Source organism: Balaenoptera musculus, chromosome 3 (genome assembly GCF_009873245.2).
Source record: "Balaenoptera musculus isolate JJ_BM4_2016_0621 chromosome 3, mBalMus1.pri.v3, whole genome shotgun sequence".
Lineage (NCBI taxonomy): Eukaryota > Metazoa > Chordata > Mammalia > Artiodactyla > Balaenopteridae > Balaenoptera > Balaenoptera musculus.
Genome location: NC_045787.1, coordinates 798,785 through 821,406, shown reverse-complemented (window position 1 = coordinate 821,406; position 22,622 = coordinate 798,785). Strand labels below are relative to the sequence as shown.

The 22,622-nt window shown below is 58.1% G+C and overlaps 1 protein-coding gene across 2 annotated transcripts; it reads left to right on the top strand.

The window, feature by feature from the left end:
• Nucleotides 1–2,972: 2,972 nt before the first annotated feature.
• Nucleotides 2,973–16,142, top strand: CLPTM1L (CLPTM1 like). Of its 2 annotated transcripts, none has more exons than XM_036848084.1 (17): nt 2,973–3,371; nt 3,759–3,859; nt 4,850–5,039; nt 6,537–6,682; nt 7,793–7,871; nt 8,171–8,288; nt 8,499–8,593; nt 9,093–9,177; nt 10,116–10,219; nt 11,132–11,197; nt 12,168–12,218; nt 13,000–13,082; nt 13,572–13,606; nt 14,110–14,165; nt 14,267–14,311; nt 15,030–15,145; nt 15,649–16,142. In XM_036848084.1, the coding sequence occupies exons 1-17, from the start codon at nt 3,210–3,212 to the stop codon at nt 15,731–15,733; spliced, it is 1,617 nt and encodes a 538-aa protein (XP_036703979.1). In that variant the 5' UTR covers nt 2,973–3,209; the 3' UTR covers nt 15,734–16,142. The 2 variants fall into 2 exon arrangements, with proteins under 2 accessions (XP_036703979.1, XP_036703978.1); XM_036848083.1 differs by having other exon boundaries at nt 3,088–3,371; nt 6,534–6,682.
• Nucleotides 16,143–22,622: the final 6,480 nt, after the last annotated feature.

Genomic DNA, 22,622 nt, shown 5'->3' with positions numbered 1-22,622 from the left:
GTTTCTCCCCCTGATGGCAGCCCCCTCCCTTATCCCGGGAACCTGGGTCTGTGGCCTCCATCCAGGGCTTTCCACAGTTATTCATCCTCGGGGACGTGGTGAGTAGTTCTTGGGGCCAAAAAATAAGATAAAAACTTGGGATCATACCAGGAGTCTGCTCGACTTGGGAATTACCATGAATGAAGTAAAGAAAGGCCCTTGGGCGGGGTGGGGGGGGGCTCCCAGCGGCCCTGGGCACAGCAGCAGCTTCCCCTCTTTCTCCAGGTGACCCCACCCCGTGAGGAAACAGTGCAGAGCACCGCTGTGACGGCCTGTGTGGTGTGTGTGTGAGCACTGGAGTTCTGATCTCACACAGCGCCCGGGGGCTGACATTTGAGGGGCCCTGAGAACAAGCCTCACTCTGGAGGAAAGTGATTAGCATTCGAGGGACCCCAACCAAATACCCACCCTCAACAGTAAGTTCTCCAGATATCACCTACAAACCAGCACCAGGAGTGCCGCTCAGAAACAGGAGAGCTGTTATGAGCAACTTTCCAACACTGAGTATTTTTCGTGGGTGGAAAAGAGAACCCCGTGGGAGCCACATCCTCACCAGGAGGGCTGGGCATCCGACACAGGGCGTGACCTGGAGTCTGGAAGCTGTGTGGGCCCCAAGCTCCCACACACCAAGGCCTTTTCATAGTTCCTGGACGCACAAACAGCGGGACACCCAGCTCTGCGGGACGGCTCTCCTCCCTGCAGAACAATAACTAGCTGCAACTGGAACAGAGTTCAAACTGGATCAAAACTCAGTCTGCGAGACTGGGAGAGGGATCTGAAGCTGCACCCCAGAGCCCCCCCCCGAAGCCCGGCTGTATCCTGGCCTCTGGATGCCGTGAGATGCCCTGCCCTGGGTACCCCACCCATCCCCTCGTAGGCTCACACAACTGGAGCTGGCCTTTGTTCCCTGCAGACTGACAGGTCTATAGCATGCCTTCCTCCGCTGCACAGAGTAGAGAGCCGAGGGCAAAGCTGCAGGGTGTGGAGCCGCCCAGCCCCGTAGGTGTTCCCCAAGTGTGGCAGGAGCACAGCGCATGACAGCTGAGGGCAAAGGGCTGGTAAGCCTGCTAAGGAGGATGGATTTTATACTCAGGGTAACAGGAGTCAGCAAAGGGTTTCCAACAGGAGGGCAGGTGTGCTGAACAGGGAGCAGGCTGGAGGGGAAGGTGGAGACAGGGGTCCAGCTACACGCTATTCCAATGGCTGAAGCCAACATGGCCACAAGAAGATGCTACAGGGGAGGGTGAGTACATGAGGGTGTAAGAGGCAGGGAAAAGTCTCCGATGCCCCTAAGTCTCTGACCCATATCCCAGGGGGGTGACCCAGAGCCACCGCTGCACTCTGCCCCTGATGCCTTGCTCCTGGGAGGCCTCCATCCCTCCACCGTCTCTGCAGCAGCAAATCACTCTCCCATCTACTCAGTGAGCCTCCACCCCCTTCTCTGAAGCCCTGAGCAATTTATTGTGTCTTTAACAGCATCTACTGTTTCTATAAATGCTTAGCAATGTTTTTGATTGTGAGACAGAAGGAAATGAGGAGAGAAGTGGATGCGAACGCGAATGAGGATGGCGCATTCTCCATCACAGAGAGCCGGCCACTGGGCATGGGAGGCTCCAATGAAGCAAAGGTCCTGATTCCACGGACTCTTTAATGCAAACAGAAAGAGCACGTGCCCTTCCAGGGGCCAACTGGGCAGCTTTCAACAGGAAAACATGAGCACCATCAAGCCTGGACAAGGGGAATGAGTTCCCTCACTCCCTGGAGCCCCAGCTGAGCTCTCCCTCTAGCGGGCGGGCAGCTGGCCCTAACGGGAGCTACTGAGGATCCGGTCCAGCCCTCAGCAGCCTCCGCTCCTAGGAGGCACTGGAGGGTGATTTAAAAAAAAAAAAAAACAACTGTTCACATATTGAGATATAGGGAAGTCGTTCTGGCTTATACATGAATTAACTTGAATTTGACGCTAACTAAAAGAGCCTGTTTGTGGCCTATCAAACATACATTGTACATCTGCTCTAATTATTAGAAAAAAAGGACACATTGACCAGAAGTCAAGAATGTCCACGTTAAAAAAAAAAAAGATTAAATGGCGCTCTTCCTGGGACGCCAATGCTGGTCCTCCTTTGATGATAAGAAGCCCTTCCTAGGCGCCAAGGCCATACTGATTCGCTGTGTACGTGCTGATTTGTTCTTTTTATTAAAACCTTGAAGAAATGTTATCTCTGACTTGTTTAATGTTCTTTGTTCTGACAAGATATAAAACTGTACTGAAAATCATGCTTATCCGGAGCAGTTTCTCAGGGAAACCTGGTAAGCGGGCTTCTGGGCTAGTCCTCAGTTTGGCTCAAATAAAACTCTTTTCTATTTTTATTATAGATTGTTTATCGATTACTTTCGTTGACAAGGGCCTCGGCCTTTCATTTAGAAATGCTGTTTTTTTTTTCAAAGGCGCCCCTCTGGGGGTTCATATTTAAAGATGACGGAAATCAACACGAAAGGGTCGCTGACTTTTGTGAGCCTATTTCTTTTCTCTTCCATTTTTCACGTTGACATAACGCCAGACTCAGAAAGGCTGAGAACAGCGCACACCCCCTCCGCGTCTCCAGCCCGGCTCCTCCGCGTTCACACGCCGCCTCGCCGTTTGACCCGGGGGTGAGGGTCCCTCCAGCTTCTCCGGTGGGGGCGGCGCTGGGGAGCCCTGCGCCCCCGCCCTCCCGACGCCCCCGCCCCATAGGTGCCCTCGGACCCGCCGAATTCCCTGCGCCCGGACCCCGCGGGGTACGCCGGGAGGACGGCGCAGGCGGGTGACGTCAGCGCCGCGCCACTCACGCAGGCGTGCGCGCGTGCGCGGCGGCGGGGGGCTACGCTTCCCAGGGGGCCGCGCGGCGCACCCACTTCCGGCGGGCGGCGCGGGCCCGGAAGCAGCGCACCGGCGAATCCCGGAGCGACAGGTCGGCGGCGGCGGCGGCGGCGGCGGCGGCGGCGGCGGGAGCATGCGGGGAGGCTGGCGGCCCGCGGCGCGCGGCGCGTTTTTTTCCCGGCGGTGGCGGCGGCGCGCGGCGGCTCTCGCGTGAGGGGCGGCGGCCGGAGCGTCCGGCAGGGCGCCGGACGGGCGGGCGGCGGGGCCCGCGGCTGTGAGGCGGGCCGGACCGGGCGGCGGCGGCGGCGGCGCCATGTGGAGCGGCCGCAGCTCCTTCACCAGCCTGGTCGTGGGCGTGTTCGTGGTGTACGTGGTGCACACCTGCTGGGTCATGTATGGCATCGTCTACACCCGCCCGTGCGCCGGCGACGGCAACTGCATCCAGCCGTACCTGGCGCGGAGGCCCAAGCTGCAGGTGAGCGCGGGGCTTCGCACCTGATCTCTGACCTCGGGCTGGGCGGGGCCGGGCCCTTCGCACCTGAACCTGACCGGGGCTGGGCTGAGTCTTCTCCTCCCCGCCCTCGAATCCTAAAGCTCCTGACCCCGCACGCTGGCCCCCGTGCCCCTCTTCACCCCATCACAAGGCGTCCAGAGTCCCTGTACCCCTGCCCCATTCATCAGCCAGCCACACACTTTAGCAGGTTGTTCCTTTGCAGCAGGCGCGTCCCAGAGCCTCGTGTCACCGAGCGGAGTTGTGTCCCTTGGGGAGTTAAGATGCACCTTTCCCTGTGTGGCTGGTCAGGTCTCTGTGTGCTTTCTGCCAGGGGCCTTGCCCAGCTGACTTTCTTGACGTCTTTTCCAGCTCAGCGTGTACACCACCACACGGTCCAACCTGGGTGCCGAGAACAACGTGGACCTGGTCTTGAACGTGGAGGATTTTGACGTGGAGTCCAAGTTTGAAAGGTATGGTTGTGGACAGGGTGACAGGCAAGCGTCGTTGACGTTGAGATTGTTGACAGGTCAGCGTTCTGCGCGTGAGGAGGGTACCACGGAGAAGCATCACCAGCCGTCTCGTGCACGGTAGAGCGTTTCATTGCAGGCGCGTGTGACACGCACACAAGCAAACTTTGTTTTACTTGAAAGTAGCAGATGCCGAGTTTGTCCTTTAGGTAGTAGCTTACCCAGCATCTGACAGCCGTGGGATACGGTGCGGCCCTGGGGAGCTTCCAGAGGAGTAGGGATTATGGTGGGGACTACGTGGGGAACAGAGCTTACACACGCAGTTCCCCACAGAAAACAACTTGTGTTTTCCTGGCAGAAGTGGTTCAGTTATGTCATCTAGAAGGGAAAAGGGAGGGGGACGGAGAGAAGAATTTAGCAGAAAATCATAATTAAGTGAAATGTAACTTTACAACAGAGCAAGCAGTATAAACGTTGACGTCTGTAGAGTGACTTTTTGAAGATGTATTTAAGCTATGGTTTTAGTTTCTTAAATTCTAGCAAGTTTAATTTTAAAGGTGATGTGTTTGTCACAAGTTCTTGGTTGTCTGGGAGGCGTCAGAGTGAGCACCGGGGTGCGTGGTGTCTTGCAGGATACACATCCTCTAGCCGCCCGCCCATGTCCCCTCGGAGAGCTGCTACGGGGGTGGGGCAGGGGGCGGGGCACACACGTTTGGTGTTGGCCCCCTTAGCCTGTGACCTCAGCGCCCGGAATGCAGGCCTTTCAGCATTTGGGCAGCTGCCGTGCTTTCAGGGTGTGTTCCATAAATGTGCGCACTCAGGACTTCACTAACGTCCAGGTAGCTGGGTTTCGTTTTTAGTATTTCTTAGCTAAAACTAGTTGGCTTTGGTTTGAAACAACATTTTTTATAGAAATATTTGCATAGTCTCTACTCTGTGTGCGCACACAACATAACGTGTACATGGTTGAAATCATCATTTGTTTTGTTGCAGGACAGTCAATGTTTCTGTTCCAAAGAAAACCAGGAACAACGGGACGCTGTATGCCTACATCTTTGTCCATCACGCCAGCGTCCTGCCCTGGCACGACGGGAAGCAGGTGCACCTGGTGAGCCCGCTGACCACCTACATGGTCCCCAAACCGGAAGAGGTCAACCTGCTCACTGGGGAATCTGCCACACAGGTGAGTGGTGCCGGCTGAAGGAAACCTGCTGACCCCCTTGTAGTTCACACACACACGTGTGCACGTACAGTTTGCATCTGGCGCTAGACTGACTGCTGGGAAGTGAAGCGATCAGATGTTATTGGCACATACGTTTTCAGCTCAGTAACTTCTCATGGGTTTGCAAATAAATTTATGTCAAATTAGTGACATGCAGTTTAAGTAGTTCAGTGATTTTTGTTTTTTATTTTTTCTGACTGTGCCGTGCAGCATGCAGGATCTTAGTTCCCCAACCAGGGGTCGAACCCGTGCCCCTTGTAGTGGAAGCGTGGAGTCTTAACCACTGGATTGCCAGGGAAGCCTGTTCAGTGACTTTCTTTACCCAGATTCCTTCTCAGGCCACAGGACCTCTCAGCCCCCAGGGAGCGTGTGGGCACCCCAGTGGGTCCAGGGCAGCCCCTTCCGCAGAGCTCAGCTGCAGTCAGAACTTAGAGTTGGGAGACACTGCACTGTGTGTAGGACAGGACAACGCTTGAATATTTATTCTAAGGATATAACTCAAAATTATGAAAAAGGTGTGTGTGCAAATCGTATCTTGTACACCCATAGAAAGCTGTACGTACAGCGGAAGGCTGGAGATGGCATACGCGGTCATTACCGCAGTGGAGGGTGGGACGGAGGGGTCCTGGTATTCGGGTCCGCGTTGAACGCAAGGGAAGTCATCCACGCCGGGGGCGGCAGCTTTCCGGGATGTGTCTGCAGCTGTCTCGTGTGTGTCCTTGGAAAGACCCCTCAGTTCTGTTTCCCTGGGGACCGCACGACACTGCCTCATGGGCCTTTCTGGGGTGCCAGGCGGTGGTGTGAAGGGTGGAAGGAGTCTCTGGAACTTACAGGTGCTGAATAAACGTTAGCTATCGCTACTCCTTGGAAGACTGTCTTTAGTGTAAATATTAGGGCTAAATTGTAGCTTTAGGGAGGACATAAATATTAATAGAATGACGCGGTTCACAGAGCTTCTCAGTTAGATCTGAAATCAAGATTTCCCAGCCGGGCAGAGTTTGTTTCTGAGTTCTGTAGCTTTAGGCTTGTTCCCTAGACGTGGACATGCCCCTTTCCAGACAGCTGGGTGGCGCTGGTTTAGAAGCACCTCCCTTCAGCCTCCTTGCAGAGGGCGGGGCTCTCAGCTCCAGCACCTCCTGCAGATGTGCCGGAGGCTTGTCCTTCTCGGGATCCCTGCTCCGGACGAGGGCCTGAAACAGGAGGCAGTGAGATCCAGGACCCCATGGTGCGAAACAGCACCGCTTTGGCGTCTGTTGCGAGAAGGAAGTGCGGGTGTGTGAGTCGGGGAGCTGGCAGCGTGGGTCCTCCCGTGCCCCGCTGGCCCTGCTTCCGGCTGTGCTCTCGGCTCGTGGGCTGTTCCCAGATGAAGGTGCCAGCGCCCTGCCGCCTCAGACCCCCCCGGCCCCTCCCGCCCCAGCCTTGGTCTTTTCCCGCTAAGTCAGCCCTTACGTGTAGCAGCAGATCGAGGCTGAGAAGAGGCCAACAAGTGCCCTGGACGAACCCGTGTCTCACTGGAGACCAAGGCTGACCCTGAACGTGATGGTGGATGACTTCGTCTTTGACGGGGCCTCCCTGCCCGCAGACGTGCATCGGTACATGAAGATGTAAGTGCCGCTGGTCTGGCCGCTGAGCTGAGGCCCAGACGGTGGGAAGGCCACCATAGTTCACGTTCACTTGCCCGGCTTTGCGCATCGCTCGTTCACTCCGTGAGCGGACAGCAGAGGGGTGACCTGGTGGGTGGGGGGTGGAGGGATCGTGGCCGGCCAGAATCCTAAAGCAGATGGGCCGCACCCGCGTTCCTGAGCCCTCTCTGTGACGAGGGGCCTGCGGTGCTTCCTGGAGCACCCCAGCCTGTCCCTCCTCCCTGGGGGCCTTGCTGATCACGGCTGCCGCCAGGACATGGAAGGGAAACGATGACACGGCAGGCAGTCATCTTGCCCTTTGCTCTTGGCGAAAGCTGGAAGGGAAAATGGAGAGCCTTGACGAGACCCTGTCACTCTCCACCCTGCACAGGAGGTTCTGTCCTGTCTGCGTCCTGTTAGCTCTGACTCGATTACCTTTGCTTAAAAATTGATTGTTAGGTTGTTCTGTCCCCATCACTTGCTATCGTAAGCATGACTGTTAAAATTGACTGACTTAGATGATCCCGTGTCTCTACACTTCAGGGAGCCCCCCTGTGAGATCACAGCCTGTCACTGGGTCGTCACATAGCACCTAGAAATGGCTCTGATGAGAATTGTTTCCTTCTTCAGTTTTCAGTGGGTCCTGTGGTGGTGTCATGAGGGTTTCCCTTTTGTAAAACTAAAGTCTAATTTCTGAACACGTGATACATTCACACGGTTGAGGGTGTGAAAGGCACGGAAGGGTCACGGGGTGAAGGCCAGGCGTGGAGGGTGGATGGCTATTCGCTTCTCAGCACGTCGCGGGCTGCCCCGTGTCGGCGCACACGCGGCCCCTTGCTTCCCCTCGCGTCCTGAGTGGTGTCCCACTGTGCGCCTGGTGTCCACCTCCTCCTGGTGCCAGCTGTGCAGGGGAAGAACGTAGCTCATGGCGCCCCTGCTGCCCTGGGCAGGCGTGTCCTGGGACTGTTGTGACCAGAAGCCACTGAAGATGCGGGGGGATGAGTTCTGTGAGGCAACCCCGCGAATTGGGGCTGCCTTCAGTCCTGGGGGCACGGGAGCTCGCCGTGACCTTGAAACGGCTCTGACCCCCAGGGTCCAGCTGGGGGAGGCGGTGCACTACCTGCCCATCCTGTTCATCGACCAGCTCAGCAACCGGGTCAGGGACCTCATGGTGAGTAGCCAGGGCTCCCTCGGGCCTGTGCTTGGCTCGGCCGCTCGAGCGGGCCCCCAGCTCCTGCCCAGGAGGCGCCAGCGCCCGGGGCTGTGGTCGCGAGAGATGCGTAGGGCCCGGGTGGTGGGCGGGAGGTCAGGGTGCCAGGGCTTCCTGGGGGGGGCGCCCTGCCGGTGCTGCGAGAGGACAGCTGGGACTGGGGCCCCATGGGAGGGGAGGGCAGGGCAGGGGAGACTTGGCCTTGGGTCTGAGCAGAGCAGCATGCGTGGGGCTGGGCTCTTACGGCGCCCTCCCCGCAGGTCATCAACCGCTCCACCACCGAGCTGCCCCTCACCGTGTCCTACGACAAGATCTCACTGGGGCGGCTGCGCTTCTGGATCCACATGCAGGACGCCGTGTACTCGCTGCAGCAGTTCGGTGAGGCCGCTGGGCGGGCGCCCTGGGTTCAGGGGTTCAGTCCAGCCCGGGAGCCCCGGAGCCCGGCTTCCATTCCTCCTGTGAGATCGTCCCCCTTGAAAGGCCACGTTTGGCCCGAGGCGCTCTTCCTGCTGATGAGATGTAGCCTTGCCAGGGCTCTGGTGTGGGGTTGGCGGCGTCCATCTCACGCAGGGTCTCGGTCCTTTGCAGGGTTTTCAGAGAAGGACGCTGACGAAGTGAAAGGGATTTTCGTCGACACCAACTTGTATTTCTTAGCGCTGACCTTCTTCGTGGCCGCGTTCCACGTGAGTGCTCCTGGGCCCTCAGCGGGGCCTGCCCCCCTCCCCCGCTCAGGAGAGGGTCTGCACCTCGCGCACCAACCAGCTGAAGGACCTGGGGCTTCGTCTGCTGCTTTTGGAAGCTGTTTTGAAAACAAATCCAAAACCAGTGAGATCAACGAATGACTTTGCAAAATAAGCCTGTCCTTGTAGGTGGTATGGTGTGGCAGTTCAGAGAGTGACGGATCAGCCCTGCAGGGAGAATCCCTGTTAGACACAGCGGCTGGCGGCTGCTGGGGAAAGCCAGCCTGGGGGCTCGGGGTCAGGGGGCGGGGGTGAGGCCGCGAGGCACGGGCGCCAAGCTGCAGCCGGTTCCCAGGGCCTGGGAATTGGCCGCCAGTGAAGCCAGATCTTGCCAAAGCTGTGCTGGGAGACACGGGTGTTACTGAAAGGCCAGCATCTCAGGTCGAGCCCGGGCTTGTCTACACAGCTTGAGGGGCTCATCGCTGTCCTGTTTTCTTTGCAGCTGCTTTTTGATTTCCTAGCATTTAAAAATGACATCAGTTTCTGGAAGAAAAAGAAGAGCATGATTGGAATGTCCACCAAAGCAGGTAGGTGCGCTCAGAACTTGCCCCTGTTCCCAGGACCTGTCCCACCGCGGGCTGATACAGGCGGGTGATAAAGCTCGTTTTGAAACCTGCAGTTTGTGATCACCCGTGGCCAATGTGGCTCTTGTTCAGGAGGGGCTTTTAGATCCCCTGGGCTAGCAACCCGGGAGGGTGCTGTCTCCGCAGTCGTGGCGAGCGTCACGTTAGCCTGGGACCATGGAGGGCAGGTGACACGGATGCTGGTTCTCAGTGCCCGTCTGTGTCGGTTCACAGTCTTGCTCGGCTCCCAAACTGGGTCTCCAGCAAGAGACGGTTCTTTTCCTCCTGCGGAAGTGACACCCAAGTGGGTGGTCTGGGATGCTGGGTTGGCCCCCGAGTCCAGAGTCCGTGTCTCGGGGTCTTCTGTCCTGACCTCTGGCTTCCTTGGAGGGGAGGGTCCCTCGCTGAGCCCTCCTGCCCCCTCCTCTGGCCTTTTCAGGCTGTGGCACGAGCGGGGCTTGTGGGCCCTGGGGCCTGAGCTCCTGGCGGGGAACGCCCTACAGGGAGTGTTTCCACGGCTGTGGCACCTCCTAAAGCACAACCTGAAAGGAAGAAGTGCAGCTTGTAAGGGACAGCTGCAGGCACCGCAGGGCCAGTGTGAAAGCAGGAGAGCCTGGGGTTAGGGCGCAGGATCCCTGTCAGGAGCCCGTTTTCGTAGCACGCCTCCTGTGCCTTTCGTGCCTGTGAGTGTAACTCACACGCGTTCACCTGCTGAGCTTGCCTTCCGTTGGGTCCGTAGCCTTTTGTAATCATTTTGCGTTTCCCGTCGCCGCCTGTGGTCCGCGGTTCCTCTCTGGTGGACAAAGCGGGAGAAGCGGTTGGGGAGCTGGTGCGCGCGGGGGCCGTGGGCGAGGCGCGGTGGGGCGGTTCCCCGGCCTCAGCACGGCCCGGTTTCTCCCCAGTGCTCTGGCGCTGCTTCAGCACCGTGGTCATCTTCCTGTTCCTGCTGGACGAGCAGACGAGCCTGCTGGTGCTGGTTCCCGCGGGCGTCGGAGCTGCCATCGAGGTGAGCTGCCCGCCGGGGCGCCGGTCTGCGCGCGTGCCGGGTTCCGGGGCCCGAGCGCTCGGCGCGGTCGGGACCCGCGTCACTGCCCGAGGAGCGGCCTCCGGCCCGGCAGCCGGGTGAGGGCGCGGCTGCCGCGGCTTCTCGGGCAGAGCTGCCGACGCCTCCACGTGTCTCGTGGCCCAGAAGCGTCAGCTTGTCCCGTCCGTCCGTGGGATGTGCTGACACGGTGGCTGAAGCCCGTGCAGCCCTTGCTGCGCTGGACGCCGTGCGAAGCAGAACGTGTGATGCAGGGGCAGTGGAGGGGGCGGCAGGCCTCTGGCACCACCCTGACCGGGACCCTCAGCCGTGGTCGTATTCCAGGGCCCCTGCCAGTGGGCACTGGCTCACACGGCTGTCGGGTTGGGGGCTGCGCCGGCACCGCCCATCAAGGAAGTGCTGGCGGGACCCCCCTGTGGGCACTAGTCACCATGTGGAGCCGACCTCACGGCCGTGGTGCAGGTCCCACTTTAGGGAGGGTCCTGGAGAGACCCGGCCACAGCGGGGCGTGGGGCTTGGGGTCCCCCGGGGAGTAGAGGAAGGTGCCACGGCGAATCTGGAGACAGGCGGGGTGGGGCGTCAGTGCAGGTGGGCTGGGCGGGGGGACGGCCCGACCGGCACCATCTCGGCGGTCCCGGGGAGGTGGTCGGGTCCACGTGGGCGGACAGACTGGGTGGGTGTGGGCTGGAGACCGGGGGGCCGTCCCGGGGCATACCCGCCGGCAGGCATGAGGGGCAGCGGGTACCTGAGTGGTCGGGCTGGGCTGGGGCGTGAGGGGCCTGAGCGGCCGATGCCCTGGTCAGTCGCCATCCGAGCAGCGGGTCCCGGCTTCTCCCTGGTCCTGGAACCTGAAGTGTGGGTTTTTCACCTTCTCAGCTGTGGAAAGTGAAAAAGGCCTTGAAGATGACTGTCATCTGGAGAGGCCTGAGGCCCACGTTTCAGGTAGGGACCCAGCCGCATCCTCTCGGGGATCTGTCACCTCCTCCCGCTTCTCCCAGCCCACCTTCTTCGTGTTTCGGCCAGTCTGCTCGTGCAGGTTGACTGCTGATGTGTTTCCTAGTTGCGTCCTGAGGAGATGCAGGTCTCCGTGAAGGCAGGGGATCATCACGTGGTCACGTTGCTGACCTTCCGACCCCAAGAGCAGCTCGTCACCTGCAGAGCGGCGGGGAGACGCAGGGGCGTCTCGGGGCGAGTGGGCGGCTCACCGCACCTCTCTGCAGCTCTGCCCACGAGCCTCCTCGGCTCTGATGCACCCGGGGTCCCCAGTCGTAGACCCAGCGCCGAGCACATGCAGCACCTCCACCTCCGTGACCAGACAGGACGCTGGTCGGCCAGGCTCAGGGGTGGCACTCCCCACTCCTGCGGGGGTGTGATGCCGCCACGTGACAGCACAGTTCCTAGCTTCCCGAAGAGCTGCCCTTTGGTGTGGAGTTTCCTGGGCAGGTGCGGGCGGGGGCTCGGGCGTCAGTGTGAGGTTTACGGTCGGGCAGCTCACTGCTTCCTGTGACGGGCCTTGGGGTTTATGACGCTTCAGGTTTCCAGGTCAAGGGCAGGTCACTCGCAGCCGGGGTGCAGCTTCCCTTGATCTGAGTCAGCCCAGTGAATCCACTTTGATTTAAGAGCAGTGTCTTCACTGCAGAACTCCATGGAACTGGGAACAGGAAGCAGCGCGGGGAGTGAAGCGCAGGGTGACGGCCCTGCTTCCGCCTCGTGTCCCACGCGGTGTGGCTCGCGGGTTGGGGCCATCAGGTCCTCTGCGCCCCCGGCTCTGAAGCGGGGGGGCTGCCACGCCTGGGCTGAGCGTTCCTGCCTCTCAGCCTGCAGCCTGGTCCCTCCTGCCGTGGCAGCCAAGCTGAGCCCAGATGCCTGCCAGGGCCGCGATGTAACGTGGTTGTATTAAATTTTGTTGCAGTTTGGCACTTACAGTGAATCTGAAAGGAGAACGGAGGAGTACGACACTCAGGTGAGCGGTGGTCTGGGGCACGCATGCCTGCCTGGAGGTGGTGTCCTGGCTGCAACCGTCCCTGTGGAGAAGCTGTGTCCTGGAGCCAAGGCCCCCAGGGAGCCGGCCGGCCTGCCTGGGGTTTCTGACCCGGGAGGGAGCCCAGGGGCTTCTCTGTTTCCCAGCCCCTGCAGGCGCCCGTGCTGAGTGCTGTACCACCGGGAGATGGCTTATTCCCGGTGGGCGGCTGTGGCGCTGCGAGCTGAGCCTCTGTCCCTGAGACGTGGTGACCCCACAGGCTCTGCGTCCTAGGCCATCGGACTCCCCCTGCCGAGGGGAGCTGTGGTTTTCATTTTGATTTAATACACGTTTCCCGAGCAGGGATGCTTTTATTTTCTGGTTTAATGGGCATCGACCGCATCCCGGTTTTTGATAAAGGTTAAATTAGAATTAAGGGTGATGCACTGCGTTAGTTGGAAGGCAGCCCTAAACTCGGAGTCCTGGGAGCATTTCTACAGAGTTCTTTCCAAGACGTTTAGTCATTGCTCTGCCCTGGGTTGGTCTGTCAGTTTGGCTGTTTTTCGCGGGCCGGTATTGTTACTGTTATCTCTACTGTCCGGTCTTCATGGTGGACGTTCTGTGGGGTTTGCACAAATGCTCACCGACACACGTCCTCCACACAGACTAGGTTCGCTGCCCTAAACGTCCTGGGTGTTTTCCCCTTTTTGTTAGTGAGTTCCATCGAGAAAGTTTCCGCAGGTTTAATGGTGGAGTCCCACTGGACGTGTTCTGTTCCCCGTAGGCCATGAAATACTTGTCGTATCTCCTTTACCCTCTCTGCATCGGGGGCGCCGTCTATTCTCTGCTGAACGTCAGATATAAGAGGTAGGACGTCACCCCGCTACTCTTCAGCCGGAGCCCAGGGTCACGGGCTGGGCCAGCAGTGGGGCCGGCACTGGGACGCCCCTGGGCCGCAGTCCTGGGCCTGCCCGCCGCTGCTGGCTCTGCGCGGCCCCCTCTGGTCCTTGCGGGGTCGGGAACGCTCACGGGAGCAGGCCTCGGGCTTGAACACACTGCCCGGGGCCAGAGGGGCCGAGGCGTCCACGGGCATCCGCGGTTTCCCGTCTCACTGGAAGTCGTGAAGGAAAGTCCGTAGGCGCCGAGTCTCTGCCCTCACCTTGGTGAGGGCTCCTGGGAAGCCGCTCCCCGTGCAGGTCGCCCCCGGCCAGCCCGCAGGGTCCCGGGGCTGTGGGGAGCAGACCCCAGCCCTGGCGCTGGCGCCGGAGGGCGTGCGGGCGTGTGTGGGGCTCGGCGGACAGCAGAGGCCAGTGCCGGGGCCTGCGGCCTCCGCCATCACCCGCTCCTCCCTTCCAGCTGGTACTCCTGGTTGGTCAGCAGCTTCGTCAACGGTGAGTCCTGGGTCTCCCGTCTCAGAGACAGTGTTTGCAGCGGGTCACTTTGTCCCACCGCTGCGTGGCCCGGTGTGGTGAGGGGTCCCCGTCAGGCCCCGCCCTGCCCCGTGCTCTCCTCTCCGGGCCCCGTGTTGCCTGCTGGGCCCGCGGGACTGGCCGTGGGCGGTGTGCTCTCCGTGGGATGGTTGGGTGCGGGCAGTGAACCCCGCTGTCTTAGGGCACCCCAGAGCCCCAGCCCCCAGCCCTGTGTCCTGGGAGGAGCGCCCGCCCACTGGGCTCGCCCTGACCGCGCTGCCGCTCTGCAGGCCGACAGGGCCGGGCTCGCGGGCTGCCGCGTTCACCGGTGTGGACAGGGGCCCTGTCTCAGCCCCGCGGGCGGGGGGCGGGTGGTTCACCGCAGGACGGGGCTCTCGGGCGTGGGGCGTCCAGTGGTCGTGAAGCCCAGGGGGCGGCCGCAGGCCCGAGCACGGCACGTCTCCACGCCGCGTCTGTCTCCCCAGGAGTCTATGCCTTTGGCTTCCTCTTCATGTTGCCCCAGCTCTTCGTGAACTACAAGGTAAGACGCGTCCCCGCGTCCCCGCGCCGCCCCCCCGCGTCCCCGCGCCGCCCCCCGCGTCCCCGTGCCGCCCCTGACGTACTCTGTCTCCCTGTCCCCAGATGAAGTCGGTGGCTCACCTGCCCTGGAAGGCCTTCACCTACAAGGTCAGCGCCTCGCCTGCACAGGGCCCTCGGGGACTTGTCGTCAGGCTGGGCCATGCATCAGGCGGCCTTTCTGTGGAACAGCGTCGGGGGCTCCTTTAAGACATAGGGTGCCCTGCGGCGACTCTGAAAGGCCACGCTTCTTTGTCACAGCGGCACAAGGTGTTCTCCGAGTTAGAGCCATGCTGCTTCTTGCCAACACGAATCAGAGAGCAGGCAGATGCCCTTGACCCGGTGGCCAGTGTCTGGGGTTCTGGGTCCGTGTCCACCCAGACGGCGGGTCCAGTTTCCCAGGGCTGGGCTGGCCGAGGGCTGTCTTGGTGCGTCATGGTCTGTCCCACACACACAGGCGGGGACCACACGGCCCTCCGGTGCTGTTGGCTGTGAACTACAGCGAGCGGCATTGGGGTGGGGGAACTGTTAGAACATCCTTCTGTCTTCAGAACCGACTGGCCGTTCTCGGGCAGGCCGGCACCGTGATAGCCAGGCTCCCGGGTGGTGCTCCTGGGTCCCGCGTGTGGAGAGCAGGTGGGATGCTGGGCCTTGGAGTCTGTGCAAGGGGGTACCCTGGGCGTCAGCCCCCGCCCCATTCCAGCTGGCTCCTGCTTCGTGTAGTGGCTCTGAGGTCACTGTGGGCGGCGCGAGTGCAGGGACGAGACCGCGTGCCTGGGTGGTCCGGGTGGGCGCTGGGGCCCTGTCTCACGGCCTCGCCCGCCCACAGGCCTTCAACACCTTCATTGACGACGTGTTCGCCTTCATCATCACCATGCCCACCTCCCACCGGCTGGCCTGCTTCAGGGACGACGTGGTGTTTCTCGTGTACCTTTACCAGCGATGGTGAGTGCCGGCCTGAGGCGCTGCTGCCCCAGTGGACTCGCTCAGGCCGCAGACCCACGCCTGGTCCTGCAGGGAGAGATTTGCGGGTGGCCGATGGGGCCTGGCGCTCTGGTGCTGGAGCGCTGCTTTCTGTCTGATTCGATCGCCCCTCGAGCGCACGGCTCTCCTGCGGCGGGAGGGTCGCTCGCAGCTGCTGTTCCGCGGAGCCCGCCGGAGGAGCTGCCTCAGCCCGGTGCTGCACGGCGGGGGCCCGGGCTCAGGTCCCCTGTGGACGTGTCCCAGCCCTGCCTCCCCCTGGCCATCACTGTCCTCGTCCTCTCATCGGCCTCGAGAGCAGAGCTCTGGCCTGACCATCACGAGAACGTCAGGCGGGCACGAGGCCAACCCGCACGCACCTCTCCCGTGGAGAACCGACCGTCCGGGTCTTGGCCGTCGAGCGCCCAGGACACGCGCGTGCGCCTGTCCAAACCAGCTGGCGTGACGCACGCGTGGTCTCGTTGCAGGCTTTATCCCGTGGATAAGAGCAGAGTGAACGAGTTCGGGGAGTCCTACGAGGGGAACCCCCAGCGGAAACCCCACGCAGACTGAGCCCGACCCTGGCTGCTCGCCGCCGCGCGGAGGCTTTGGTGGAACTTCTGACGTCACGGCCCTGCGTTGCCAAAACCCCGAATGTCCCTCACGTCCCCGGGTTCCGTCACGCTGTGTCCGACGGGAGCTGGCAGCCCTGCCGCCGCCGCCCGCGTGAACGTCTGTCCGGTGGCCGTGGCTGCGGGAGCGTCCGGTGCTGGCGGGGGCTGCGCCGTCACTGCCCTGCCCCCACCCGGGGGAGTCGTCTCGGGGCCTGTAAACAGTCCTTGAGGGGATATCAGACGTCTCTGAATCCATTCCGTGCAGACTCTGGGATCAAATGGCTTTTTTCCTTTTTGTTTAAAATTTGACTATTTTAAGGCTTAATGTATGTATGTTTCTATTTTAAAATAAATTTCTCTGGCTGTAACACTCTTTTTGATCTGGTATAACATGTAAGGTTTCAGATGCTGGCGTTTACCCCATTCCCGGAAATGAACGTGTGATGTGGTTTGTCCATATGTTTCTTAAAAGGAGCAAATTTAAAGAATCTCTCAGGCCAGGACTGTTCTTAAAATGCCTGCGTCTGGTATTGAAGCCTAAGTCATCACAGTCTTGAGGGGTCAGGTGGATGGGGTTTTGTTAGAGAAACGCCCTGGGTAGCGCAGAGGGAGAAATAGGGCAGGAAGGCGTCTTCCCTGACAGCACAGGGAAGGGTGAGGTCTGGAGGGTGCCAAGACCGAGTCCTGTTCAGTGAGCTTAGCTCCTGAGGGCCAGTTCTCACCGTGAGTGGGCACGTGAGCACGTGCAGGAGGCGCGTGCGTACGTCAGCATCTCAGCCCCTGTGCCTGGCTCTGAATCCAGTCTTTCTCATTGATGCGATCATTCCTCGGCGATGTCTACACTGGCAGCCTGTGGCCTCCAGAAGTTCGTCAAAGGGCCCCTTCCTGGGCAGAACATGGAGCCGAGGCGGCTGGGCACTGGCTGGCGTCTGGAGGCGGCTCTCAGGGTCAGGGCTGTGTGTCCTTCCCACGAGTCCTCACAAGGCCAGACAGAACTGCATCCAGAGGTCAGCGGCCAGCATGCACCACCCGTGTTTTAGAAGAGAAGCTGCTGATTTAGAATTCTTTACCCACTGAAGGTATGTCTCAGAATACATTTTAAAATGGGATTTACAGACATCCAAAAGCTGGAAGAATTCATCACAGCAAATTTGCTCTGTGAGAAGTTACAGGGAGTCCTTCCATCAGGGGTGAGGGCAGCAGGTACAAATCTGATCTGCACAAAGTAGGGGAAACCCCGGAAACAGCAACCACGTGGGCAAGTACAGACTTATTTTCTTATTTAAATGATCTAAAAAATAAACCACTTAAAGCTAAAATAATAACAATGTTTCGTGAGGTTCATAACATGTAGCAGTAAAATGTGTGACAGCACAAAGGCCCGCAGGGAGGTTCTTGCACTGGGTGTGAAGATGTGATGTGACTCCAGGTGGATGGAGATGGGTTAGAGACAAGTGGCCTCTGAAACAAAACAGCCAATAAGGAAGACAGAAACACTCAGCGCAGGAGAAGGCAGGGCAATGTGGAAAGGAGCGAGAACAGTTGGGACGAGTTGAAACCAGTAGCAAAACTGTATACTTAAACCCAACTTATTAATAATCACATTAAATGTAAATGGTTTAGACACCCCAACTAAAAGGCAGAGATTACCAGACCAAATAAAAAAGCAGGACCCAAGAACACAGACAGGTTAAAATCAAACACTGAGAGAAGATCCACCATGTTAACATCAGGAAAAGTATATTTTAGAGAAATAATATTACCAAGAAATAAAGTCTTTTCATAAAAATAAAGGTATCAGTTCATCAGAAGGACATAACAATCCTAAATGTTTATGTACCCAATAACAGAGCTTGAAAATATATTAAGCAAAAATGTTTAGAAATGCAAGGAGAAATAGTGGAGTACACAGTTATAAGAGATTTCAATGCCATCTCAGTAATTGATAGAACAAGTATTAGGAAATCTCTGTAAGAACAGAGGAGACTTGAACACTTTCACTCTATGTGACCTATTTACAGACACTCCACCCAACTTCAGAAGTGTACACATTCTTTTCAAGAGCATACAGAGCATTTACCAAGAAAGAATATTCTGGGCCATAAAACCAGCCTAAACAACCTTTAAAATGCGTCAAGTCATACAAATTATGTTCTTTAGCCCCAGTAGAATTAAGTTAGAAATCAATAACACAAAGATCTGGGAAAATCTCCAAATATTTGGAAATTAAATATCACCACTTTGAAATAAGCCATGAATCAAAGAAGAACCCAAAAGGGAAATAAAGTATTTTGAAGTGAATGAAAATGAAAACATGAAATATCCACATTTGTGGTACTTGATGGGGAGATGGAGGCCCAGCTGAAGCCATGCATAAGAGGGGTTTAGGGCACTAAAAACCTATAGCAGGAAAAGGTTTCCACATCCTCAGCTTCCACCTTAGGAAACTAAGAGCAGATTAAACCCAAAGGAAGTAGGAGAACATAACACGTATCAGAGCAGAAATCAGTGACACAGGAAAAAGACAATACTGGGACTTCCCTGGCGGTCCAGTGGTTAAGACTTCACCTTCCAACGCAGGGTGTGCGGGCTCAATCCCTGGTCAGGGATCTAAGATCCCACATGCCTCAGGGCCAAAAAATCAAAACATAAAACAGAAGCAATACTGTAACAAATCCAATAAAGACTTTAAAAATGGTCCACATCAAAAAAAATCTTTAGAAAAAGACAATACGGAATATTAATGAACTCGAAATCTTGTTCTTTGAGAAGATCAATAAAATGAATAAACCTCCAGCCAGACTAATTAGGAGGAAAAGAGTGAAAACGCAATCACAGCATCAGTTATGAGGGAGGTGACATCACCAGATTCTACACATGTTTAAAGAATAGTAAAGAATATCGGGGCAGCTTTGTGCCGATACAGCCAAAAAACATGGACAAATGGACAAATCCCTGGAGAGACACAAACCACCCAAGCTCTCACAGGAAGAAACCTGAATAGCCCTGTCTCTTCTGAAAATTCAATTTGAAGTTAAACCTTTCCCACAAAGAACCTTAGAACCAGATGGCTTCTCGGTGCGTCCACCTGACATTTAGGGAAGAAGTGGTACCAGTGCTATGGTCTTCCAGAAGACTGAGCAGGATGGGATGCCCCCCCGACGCCCAAGCAGCATCACCGCACGTCCAGGCCAGACAGGCCTCGCGGGAAGAACGTTCCAGGACGTTTCACTCTGACCCCACCTCAGTGCCGCTCCCGCGGGCTCCTGGCTGTTTCTCCCTGAACCTCACGAGTGAAGCCTCCTGCTCTCACACGTGCTTCTGTTCCCTGGCCCACGTTTCTTAGACCAGACCCTCCTTCCTGAAGCACATCCTCTAGAAATCCGGCTGCTGGTAAGATCCTTCCAGGTTTATTCCGCACACAGGCCTTCACTTCACCCTCATCCTTGAAAGATGCTCCTGGGGGACGGTGGTGCTTCTCCCGCTGCCAGCAGTCTTTCCAGAGCCGCCGTGGCTTCTCCCGTCTGAGTCCGCGATGCTCTCTCTACCACGTGTGGCGTCCTTGCCGTCTCCCTTTCCATGTGTGATGCACTGATTCCAACAGCGTGTTGGAGTCTCCCATCGACAATGGGAGAACCTCGGCCACTTTTCTCAGAAATGCCTCTTCCACACGTTGCTTCTCCGCTGAGATTTGTTCTGTTCTCCCTCCTTGTTGTCAACCCCCTTGCCCCTCTGTGCTGAAGGCAGTGTTGTTTTCAGAGAGATCTGTGTTTCCACGGTGCTAATTTTCTCGACTTTGGCACTTAGTTCATTTACTGAATTGTTCATTATTCAGTCATCTATATGGTTCCAGACGTTCTATTTGATTTTAATTTTATTTATTAAACCTCCTGGTCTGTCTGAAGGGTCTTCTCCTCTGCCTGCTTTCCCACCTCTGGGTTTGGATAGAGGACGGGTCGGCACAGGGGGTGAATGTCCTTCGGTGCCTGCAGAGTCTGCAGGCCTGATCCGGCTGCTTTGCTTTTGTTGGAGTCCATCTGTTCTCACTCACAGTACTTTGTCCTCCTGTGTGTCCAGAGGTTTTTGGTTGTGAGCTCATATTTGGTTAAGACTGATCTGTGGGAATCCTGAAGCCAAATGTGTGGGTGATTCCTTCCAGGAAGCATTAGAGCTCGTGTCCCGTCTGCCGGGTCCCGGGCTCTATGGGTAGAAATACCTTGAGACCCTCCGAGGCCCTGTGAGCCCGGGGTCAGCCGAGGCGGATAATGTCGGCTTCTGGTGGCCAGGGTGATGCGTCTGGGTTTTATTCCAGGAGCAGTGGAAGGCTCTGGTGGGTGTGATACGCTCTGACTCGGGCTTTTCTGAGATCATTCTGGCGCTTCCTGGAGCGTGGCTGGCGGCCTGGAAGGAGCTAGAACCCACCCACCCCCTGCCTGTGCCCCACTGCCCCCCGAGCTGCAGCTGCCCTGCATCCTGACCGGGGACTGGGTGTGTCTGTGAGGAAGACCCTGCTCACTCCTCTCAGTGAAGCTCGGACCCCGGCCTCTTTCCTCCCCCTCCCCCCTCGCTCTTGTGACAGGCTGGGCAGAGTGGCCCCATGGCTCACAGCTTCTCAGTGACCCTGGTGAGGACCCCCTCCGCTGAAGGGCTTTGTAGACGCCCCCGCCCCGGCCCTGGGCCGCGCCCACTGGGGAACTGGGACATGGCTGGGCCAGGAGCGATTAAAGGGCTTAATTCTGTAAGTAAATTCCACCATTCAGCATCCAAGTGGATAATTTTATCTTACCGCTTCCTTAAACTTCATCAAATAACTTTCAAGTGTGCAGAAAGCCAAAGGTGTGTGTATAACAGGAGCTGAACTGTGTTTGCCAAAGTGCGAGGACTAAATGCCCCATTTGGAGGGATTTTTAGTCCTAAGCACTTTTTATTGGTTTTCATAAGGTGGTTTAAGGTGTGAGAGAAAGTACACAAAGGCGTGGAAGCCGGTCAGACGGATCTGAGGCCAAGCTGCCAAGCTGCCGGGGGAGATCAAAGGCCTCGTCCACCGAGAAACTGGGGAAAGATGATTGTATCCCCAGAGTCGCCCTGTGGGCAGGCAGTGAGCCTGTGGGCGGTGTCCCTGGGTCCCCCACCCAACTTGCTGCCTTTCCTCCTGGCTACGCTGTGTCGCCCCAGCGCCAGCTGGGTGTGCAGCGGGACACCGTCCTGGCTCTGCCCCAGATTCTTGGGGGCTTTCAGGAAGCCGCCACGCGGACCTGCAGGGCGGGGTGATGACACCTGCCCACCTCCTCCAGGGCCGCTAGGAGCTGCTGTGTGGGAAGTCGCTGTGTGAATCGTAAAGCTCCACGAAAACGAAGACCGTTCTTCATGTTATTTATCTTTACCTCTAAGAATTAAACAACCGTTCCAATAAACTTGAGGCAGGACAAACCTCCACAAAATAGGGGCATAAAACACCCACTGCATGAGTCTGCTCCCGGAGACCCGCCCAGGCTCCTGACCCATGAACCCCATGAGATAATAAAACGGTTGCTCTGAGCCCGCACGTTGGAACAACGGGATCCTTGGACTCAGAGAACCTGGGAGACCGGACGGAGGCCGAGGTCCTGGAGGGCAGCCCTCCACCCAGGGTGGCTCCGGGCAGGACGGCTGCCGCCTCCTGCCTGCATGGTCCCTGCCGCCAGGACCGTCCTCCTCGTCCTCTGCTCCATCCCCTTCCCAGCGGGCCCCCTGGCTCTCCCTCTGGTGCCGAGAGGAGGTCCGGCTCCTCTGCCCCTCTGCTTCTCCAGAAAACACTTCCTAAATGCCAGTCCCTAAAGCTGCCTCGGCGATGTTCCCCCCCCCCGCCCCCTTGGTGTCCAGCATGAAGGGCAGTGCTCTGCCCATCATTTGTCTTCTCTGTTCCCTGAGCCAGACCCACCTTGGCCCACGTGCAGTCCTGCTGTCGCATCAGCGCCCCCTCCCGGGTGTCTCCAGCGCTGCTGGAGTCCAGGCCTCTCAGGACCCGTCAATCCCGTCTACTCCCCGTCAGAGCCCCTGCAGGAAAATTCAGGGACACCACCAAGTGCAGGCGAGGGACCTCTCATGTGGCGCTGGTTGGGATGCAAAACAGAAAACTAGACATATACTCATGACGTGACCCAGCGACCGGACCCCTGGGCGTTTGTCCCCGAGCGACGAAAAGTCATGTAATTGTGTACACTATGTACAACAAACACCCTGTCTGCAGTCATTCATGGCAGCTGTATTTGTTATGGTTCCAAAGTGGGAAAAACCCAAATGCCCCTCAACAGGCCGCGTGGCTACATTAGCTGCCCATCCAGGCCTGGAATGCTGTTCCAGGATCAAAGCGGCAGACGATTGACACACACAGGAATTATGCTGAGTGGAAAAGCCACCTTGAGGTGACGTGTGATATGGTTCCATTTATGTAACTGTCTTGAAAAGACACGGTTCAGCACAGAGTAGGCTAGTGGTCACCAGGGGCACTGGGAGAGGAACCCAGAGGCAGAGCCGCTGCCCTTGACAGCTGCACGCTCTGCTGCATTGAGTGTCGCGGGCAGAGGGATGGCTCAAGGACGCCCCTTCCTAGCCCTGGAACCTGGGCGTGCGACCTCCTACACCAGGGGCTTTGAGGCCGGGACACAGCCCGGACTAGCTGGACCCTGAGTCAATCGCAGGCTCCTTGTCAGGGTCACGGAGGGGGCCGCAGCCACAGAGGCAGAGGCCGGGGCCAGAGAGCGTGGCGGGTCCTCAGGCCATCCCTCTTCTTCTCCCTCTCCCTCTCTCCTCCCTCCTCTCTCCCTCTCTCCTCTCTCCCTGTCCGCCTTCTTCCTCTCTCTCTCCGT